The 8265-nt window shown below is 45.6% G+C and overlaps 1 protein-coding gene across 4 annotated transcripts in view; it reads right to left on the bottom strand.

The window, feature by feature from the left end:
• LOC123060739 (tRNA (guanine(37)-N1)-methyltransferase 1) overlaps window positions 1-8265 on the bottom strand; it is an 18606-nt gene that overhangs the window by 7413 nt on the left and 2928 nt on the right. For 2 of the 4 annotated variants that reach the window (XM_044483572.1, XM_044483569.1), the window contains exons 3-7: window positions 7381-7521; window positions 7145-7311; window positions 5430-5503; window positions 4991-5133; window positions 4248-4359 (exon numbers count right to left, since the gene is read on the bottom strand). In XM_044483572.1, the coding sequence (XP_044339507.1) occupies window positions 4248-4359; window positions 4991-5133; window positions 5430-5503; window positions 7145-7311; window positions 7381-7521 (637 nt within the window). The remainder of the gene's footprint in view (window positions 1-4247; window positions 4360-4990; window positions 5134-5429; window positions 5504-7144; window positions 7312-7380; window positions 7522-8265) is intronic. The other 2 variants (XM_044483570.1, XM_044483571.1) reach the window with 2 other exon arrangements.

Raw genomic sequence — 8265 nt, 5'->3', positions numbered from 1 at the left:
TGCTGAGCCATCCCTGGCTGCAAGGAGCACCTGGGGGAGCTTGTCCTCGGACGACGAGCGACTAGGCCCGATCACGACGCGGATCATGGAGCTCAAAAGACGCGGGTGCACGGTAAGATGGTGGTGGCGGATTTTCCTCCACCGCCATTTCATGCTAACGCAGGACAGTAACTACCCCGCGTGGTAGTATACCAAAATCGAGGATATCGGTCACATTCCCCACTAGGGACAGTGTGCTCGACCTTGGGCAGCCCGGTGCATGTAGCTCCCACTTGCGCATGGTCCAGGAAATGGACCAACCACTTTGGGTCTATTGTAAGCAGCCTTTCCCTATATTTTTGTACGAGGCTGTTTCTAGGACTTGAACCTGTAAGCTCATGAACCTGTAACCTCATGATCACAAGGCAGCAGCTTTACCACTGCGCCAAGGCAGTTGCTCACCTTGTTGCTCAGCTCCCCCCACTTTCGATCGAAGCCTCTCCGGGGGCATTGACCGAGCGCTGTCGAAGGCGGGGTGATGAATACGCTCGCCGCCGTGGACAGGAGCAGGGTTGGGACGCCGCCCTGACCATCCTGTCTCCAGGAGCCTCGATGGCGGCGGTGCCTGGGGTTGTCGCGGATCCGTCCTTGCTTGATTTGTGCATGCCCAGCGATACCAGGCATGCGCCATCTGGTGGTGCATGGCCGCCGCCTCCTGCCTCCCTTCAACAAGCTTTTCGATCGGCCCACGAAGCTTTGTGGGAGCTTGAACGGTTCTTCGCCGAGGTGGCTGCCCTTGAGGCAGAGTTTCGAAAACGCCTGGCCACCGCCCATGCTCGTCTCTCCGCGGACTCTGAAAAACTCCAGGCAGAAGGCCTTTTCCCAGAGGATCCAGGAGGTCGTCGAGCAAGAGCAGGAGATTCTCTCTGAGGCGCAGCATTGACTGCTTCCGAGGCAAATGCCCGTGTGTGTGGGATGAAGTGATTGCCCAATGCAACGCAGGTGTACTGGAGCGCGAGCAGTGGGCGTCCCAACGTGAGGATCTAATATCCCTTCATGAGGCTGCCACCCGAACGAGGGAGGAAGAGCTAGCCCAGTAGCTGGTACAACTCTCCAAGGAGAGAGAGAAGCCTCAAGGCATGGGAGCTCGAGCTCGAGGGAAACTCGAGAGCCAGGAGCTTTGACACCAGGAGGAGGTTCGTCGCGCAGAGAAGGAGCAGGCAGAGAAGAGCCGCTACATCGAGACCCTGGAGAAGAAGCTTGGCGACGGCCAAGAAAGCTCGGGATGACCTTGGCGCCCTCCTGTCGATCAGTGACCACGCCAAGCAAGACCTGTCCAAGGAGGTTGAGCCAGCGTACCGAAGCGGAGGGGCACAAGGAGAGGGCTGACACCCACCATCGGTTGTACCGGGAGCTTAGCACAGCGAGGACGGAAAGTCTTGTCGCGGTGCGCCTCTCCTTTAGCCAACTGGATGCCTACGTGATGGGCGCTGAGTTCGAGCTCATTGTCATACGCACAACAATGGAGGGCGTTGTGGGGATCACGGACGGTCTTGAGAGATTGGCCACTGGTCTCCGTGCCTTCTTCACGACCATCCGACAGGTGGCGGACAAGGAGTGTCGCGGCCTAGCCGCCACGGTGGTTGAGCACGTGCTAGCCAGTTACCACGATCGCGACTCCCAATTTACGGTGGAGCCAACGCACCTGGGGCCGGTACACAAGGCGGTAGCTCGTGATCGTGAAGCAGTCCGGGCCGTCGCCATGAAGGATGCCCGCCGCTTCCGTTGTCGTGAATCTGCGGGGTCGGGTGGAGCCACTGTCGAGGCTGACGATAGTGCCCAGGGGCGCTCCAGAGTGCGCTACTGCGCACCGCCTCCCTCACTCTTTCTTCTTGCTTCCGGGGCCAGAGAGCTTGTGTAATAAAAAAAACTTATCGCACAACTATTCGCTACTTCGTGGTTAGTGTGCATTTTCTCTTTTATCTGAAATGAACGTGGAGGTTTAGCTATTATTACAAACAGCCATTGGCATCCTTCCTCTCCGGTATCTTATGTCACTTTTTCCCCCACATCTCTTAGGGCCCCGAGCACGTGTGCCTGCCGCGAGATGCCTGAGCCAGACTTGAAAGCAAAAACGAGGAGAGCATCGCTTCTCAGGGGTGTTGCGCCCCCGGACGCGTGTGTCCAAGGGCGCCCTTTCTGACAGGTAGCGTACGGCAGTGAGCGGAATGGTATCAAACAAGCGCACTTGGGCGAGGGAAAACCCCGCAAGATTTTGTCATGTGAGGTTTCTGCTTTCGGATTAGGCCCCGATGTTGTCGCGGCTCAGCCTAGGTCGCCTTCTGCACCTTCTCATGTGTTCCTGCACATGCAGAAAGTGCCCTAATGGTGGCGGCTATTATGCCGTTGTGAGGTCGGCCATCACTCGGGCTGACCGATCAAACTATCATAGAGAACACCAGGTTTCTTTAACACGTCGTGACACTGCCCGAGAGAGCGCAGTGGTGCCCAAGGTCAACCCCAAGCACAGTCACCTTGTCGCCGTGTTATGGAGAAAGGCCATGCATTTCTCATGCCAGCTTGATCATGGCGAGCCTTTTGTTGAGACTAGGGTCTACAACTGGCCATAGATAACGATCTGCCGATAGGTGAAGACCCTAAAACTAATGCAATGCATAATCGAAGGAGAAACATACGGTTGCACACATGGTAGTTCTGCCTGAAGCGACCCTTACTTCGGGACCATGCTCTTTGTCCTTAAGAGTCGAAGTTGCCATGCCCGGTGTCATGGTCGTCCCTAAGACGCGCAGGGTCCCTTGCGGGGAAACAAGAGTCAAGGGAGCCCCCAAGGCCTATAACAACGAGTTTTGAAGTGCCACCGCCTTATTGCGCTTGTGAGCCGTCGCGCCAAGGCGACGATAGTCACCATGAGCGGGGTGCGCACCCTGCATGCGAGTTGCCACGCGCGCCACGATGGTGCTCCACCCTTAGAGATATCCCACCAGGTTATCGGCGTTGGGCGTCGCCATCGCTGCACGCGTGGTTCTCAAGCTGGTGTGTTTGCTAGAGAAGATTGGAGCCTTAACCCCCCACCTGGCACGCCAGATGTCGATGGGTGATCATCGATATCGGAGGTACGATGCAACTCTTAGATTGTCCGGTCAGGGGTTAAAACACTCCCTCACTCCGCGCAACACGGCAAGGCAATTTACTCAAGTTCGGGCCACCGGCGAGGTGTAACACCCTACTCCTGCCCTTGTGTTATTGGTGTCTATTGATCTGGTAGAATTTCAGCTAGCCTATTACAACCTGCTACAAATGGCATCTGCACCTTTTATACTTGGAGGGCCCTAGCGACTCGGAGTCCAGACGGCCATAAAGGAGGCCATACCATGATGTGCGCCACTGCAGGCTCACCTGCCCTTCGAGACCTCCCATCAATCGTCTCTTCACAAAGGGCAGGACACATGCATACACTTGCCCACTCCGACACGCATCCTGACGTCACACCTACCATAGCATGGCCTTCTTCAAAAGTGTCCTCCCTTTGTCCTCAGGGATGATTGCACATGACGGGTGGTCCTTGCTCCTCGAGGAGAGAACGCCTGACGGCGGATCCCCCGAGCACCCCTTCAGAGTCCGTTGGGCCAGACCTCAAGTACGGTGGCACCATGGTGGCTTCCCCGGGAAGGACCCGAGGGAACCCCGTCTTTGACCGCGCCGGCAGCAACTAGGCCATGAACTTTAGGTCTCAGAGGAAGGAAGTCGAATCCAGTACTAGGACCACCAGAGCAAGGGTTGAGTTTCTTTGTCACATCACAAACAAAAGTATTTGTGCTTCTACTCTGATAGATTTTTACAAAATTGTGTTTGCAACATGTTTCCTCAACTATAGAAGTTCAATCTAGAGCAGCATGTTCTTCATTTCACATGTTAATTTTCCTTAGGTCAAGCTGGCTACGCAGAAAGCTGCTCATGTGCCAGAGCTGTGACTTGCTGACTAGAGAAACTCCAAACAGTCCAAACAAGCGCACTTTTGTTTTTCTCATACATCTTAATAAAACATAAATACCTAAGGTGATGAGAAAGAGCGAGCAACGGAGGAGACATAGATTAACTCAGTGCATATGATCCTTTGCAGTGTAATTTCCAAAATCCCACACAGCATGTTGAAGGAGGTTTCACCCCGGAAAATTATTAATAGTAAAGCCAATCCGGCTTATACCATTAAAAAGAAAATAGGTAACTACTCAGAAAAGTACACTCACCTAAAAATTCTGCAGCGTCCTTGGGCAAATTCATTACTACTTGTGTGACTGGATGCACATGTTGGCTTGAGTACATCGCATTAACAAACCTTCTGGCATCCATGTTAAATACCTGGTTAACAGAAGATTACTAGCAACTTTCACCTCAAACTCATGAAGACGCAAAAAATACTAAACATTGAATTATACCTGGCATATACTCTCATCCATACCAGAATACTAATGCTAATTATGCTAAGAAAGAAGACTGAAAATAACTTAGATTCATTCATCGCTTCATTGATAATGGAGTATAAGTCCTCCCTTATTACGGATTCTGATCTTATCCCCTTGGACAGTATCTTCAATTCTTCTATGGGATGTATAACTAAAAGCTAGGAACAATATTTATCAACTGCATGGTAGGTACCATATAGAAGATGGCCTGCTTGGCTTGAAGGGAGGAGATCATGGACTATGAGGAAGAGCCTTGGGAGAAACCAGATTGATCTATTTTATTGCTTAATTCTGAAAGGTAGGCCAACTACCAAATAGATAGTTATATTAGCCCTGATAGAACTCAATAGTATATAATCTAGGAGTAATAGATAATACAATTTTATCCAAATAAATACTGCAGCTAACTATAACGACTAGCATAACTAATGCTAATAAGCAGCCTACATCTCCCACATAGATCTAGACAAACAAAATAAATGCACTTGTGCTACCCTAGCATATTTTGAAGTAAAACTGGCAATTACCTCAATTTTTCTCTCAAGTTTGTTAAGAACAATGTTTTGCTCAAGGTACTCAACTGCAGCTGGGTTTAGGTCATTTGCATAAACATATTTGACTTTTTTTGCAGCTGAAATTGCTATTGGCCCAACACCAGAGAATACATCACCTGCATGAGGATAAAACATCAAATAGTTAGTTGTGCAAGGGGAAGCAAGGTTAAGCGAAAAGCTCAGTTTAGCGAAATGGTCAGTTTCAATATGACATTAGCAACATTAAGTTGTATAGTTTATTGACAATTATTCTACAACTTAATGATGCATGAATTAGGGCCAATATGGGCAATGTAGCCTGAGCGGAGTTCCATCATGTTATATTGTGGGACTACGAAAACTAAGTTCAGTAAACTAACACCAATATTCACCAAAACTATATATACTCAAAACAAGCAGAGCTGGAACTTACATACAACATCAGAATTTTGAAAGATATTGTTGACAAGCCTCTGCCTTTCTGTTGATAATCTAGAATTCCAATAGCTGTACCAGCCATCATAAGTCATTAATATTGGAAAGAAAAACATTATAAAATTGGTAAAAAAACAAAAACTTTAACACTTAATCAGCGCTACTACTTAAGGAAGATAAAAACATACTCCCTCCGATCCATATTACTTGTCGCTCAAAGGAATGTATCTAGCACTGAAATACATCTAGATACATCTATTTCAGTGACAAGTAATTTGGATCGGAGGGACTACTTAATTTTAGAAACCAGACACGAACAAGACACAAGATTATATAGTAACAGGTTTTCAGGTTCAGACATTGTGTCAACAGCATAGAGTATTGTGTGTTCAGTGCTGCGGTCTCCAGTTCTCCACTCTCCAAGGCCCAAGCAAATGGAATTCACATTTCAGAAACAAGTATACTTTGAACCAGACACCGTCTTCCAGTTTTCCTCCATAATATTGAAGGCAATTTTGCTCCAATGACAACAATCTAAAAGTAAGATGCTTCTTTCATCCGGAAAAAACTTTTATAAGCTACTATTTGCATGTATCACACTTGATGAATTAGGATCCTTAACCAGGCAATATGTGAATGTGAAAATTACTGACCCACCAAAGCATCTTTTACTACTGTTGCAATTTATGAAGCTCTAGATAAATTTTGTTTGTTAACAGCCCAGTTTGGCCCAGCAATGCATGGTAGTCTGGTACTGACCAAATCAAGCCTAGGAAGCCAGACATATTAATTAAGTCTAATCCTTTCGTTTTGGCGAAGTATGGAAAAAAAAACCATTACTGTTTTTGCTCCTGAGGCATTAGAACTTGCCTGATTTTGCACCATGCGTTAGTAAATCATTTCATGCCTATCTGCATGCTACTCCTTCCGTTCAGAAAACAACATACTGGACATTGGAATGTTCTCCAACATGTAACTTGAGCATCACTTTTTATTTATACCCTAGGTAAAAATAGTTAACTAGTAAACAAAAATGTATTTCCGACAAAAAGTATTACCAGTTTCACATACCCATCTTATGTAGCTTTTATTGGTGGTCAAAGTTAGAATAATTAACTAGTACATGTTATGCCATGTTTTTTAACAGAAGCAGTAAATCCTCATGATGGACATGAGAATGCACTACATTTTCAATTGACCTATTTACAGTTTTAGACGCTAGGCATACCCAAGGTTATCTAGATTAGGATGAAATTGACAAAGGCTTGACTTCTTAATAGCTTATGAATAAAAAAGGAAATTTAGGGTTTTTTAACAATCGTGACTAGAAAAAAGTAGCTTGTTAGCCACTAAACTATGGCACAGTAACACATCATAAAAACTGAAAGCTTCGCATTAATTGCAACTATGCTAACAATGAAACTAATGTTATTGTGATTTAAGATTTACGAATGGCATAAATTCCGAAATGTGGACAGAACAAACAGAACAGGTACGGATAAGAACACACACTGTAAAAAGATCAACTTGAAAACGAAGGCCACTCTCAATGACTCTCTATTCACAGCAACACATCATAAAAAACGAAGGCTTCCCATTAGTGAACTTGCATCTTTTTATGCTAACAATTCACTAACTTTATTGTGATTTAAGAATGACAAAAAATTCGAAATGTGGCCAGAACAAACAAAAGAGTTATGGATAAGAACATACACTGTTGCAAGATCAACTTGAAAACGAAGGCCACTCTCAATAACTGTTGTAACAAGGGAATCGTGGCCAGCTAAGATTTCAAGTTGCATAGTTCTGTAATCATTTTGAATAGCATCAATCTTATTGACAACAGTTTGGATCTTTGGCTTGTTTTTGTCTAGAACGACCTGCATGTCGAATCAAGTTGTGTTCGAGTTAAAAAAGAAGATCCAAAATATGCTTAAGAAACAACATACCATTATGTACTCAAAAATTACATGAGCTATAAGTGTCTTATAAGGTAAGTGTTCATCCCTCAAGTTCAAGTGGGCAATATGTCCTACTGTCTCAAAGCCTGCAGGAATGATTATCCCTTCAGGAAGTAATGCCTCCAAGACCTACACAAGATAAACTGAAATCAAATTATTTAAACAATATACAAGGTGCAGAACAAGGGAGAAAATAAAGGAAATTCTTCATGTGGATCACATAGATCATGGAATGGACAAGTAATGATGCGAGAACATGATAGTTTTAGTCTCATATTTCCAGAACATTCACGTGAATATCTGAATTTATAGATATTTCTGATATGATGCATTAGCTTCTGGACAGAAAACAAATGCCGCTGGCTTGCCATATCAGTAGAGAAATATTAGTCAGACAACACTTTATAGGTGGCAAGTGGCAACTATCTGACCATATCTTTTTTCTTGCCAATACTATGACGCAAAAAGATATACTGATCGCATTTTCTATGAACACATCTCTGAACCAATAACTGAACATTACCACAACTAGAAACTGACCCAGTGTAATGACAGTTAAATCTACCTGAACAGGTTGATGTTTTTCCTGAATCCTGAATTTGCAAAGGCAGTGTTACCTGGACAGCACAAGCATCAGATACAAATACAAAATAGAAGCCCAACAATTCAGTTTCCACAAGTTAGGGTTCTAGAACACCCACAAACTTAAAAAAAATAGCCAATATACTAGAATTAATAAAAAAAGGCTATTATGCTAAATTTCCATCAGTGTCCAGTTGATATTTTCCTTTAACCTGGGGAATACTCTCACGACACCCGGCCCCTGTGTTGCTCTAACCTAGGGGAGTCGGGCCGCGAACCAATCCCCACAGC

The sequence above is a fragment of the Triticum aestivum genome, chromosome 3A (genome assembly GCF_018294505.1).
Source record: "Triticum aestivum cultivar Chinese Spring chromosome 3A, IWGSC CS RefSeq v2.1, whole genome shotgun sequence".
In the NCBI taxonomy this organism is placed as follows: Eukaryota; Viridiplantae; Streptophyta; class Magnoliopsida; order Poales; family Poaceae; genus Triticum; species Triticum aestivum.
The sequence above is the reverse complement of the archived record's forward strand: the minus strand, read 5'-3'. Positions and strand labels throughout refer to the sequence as shown.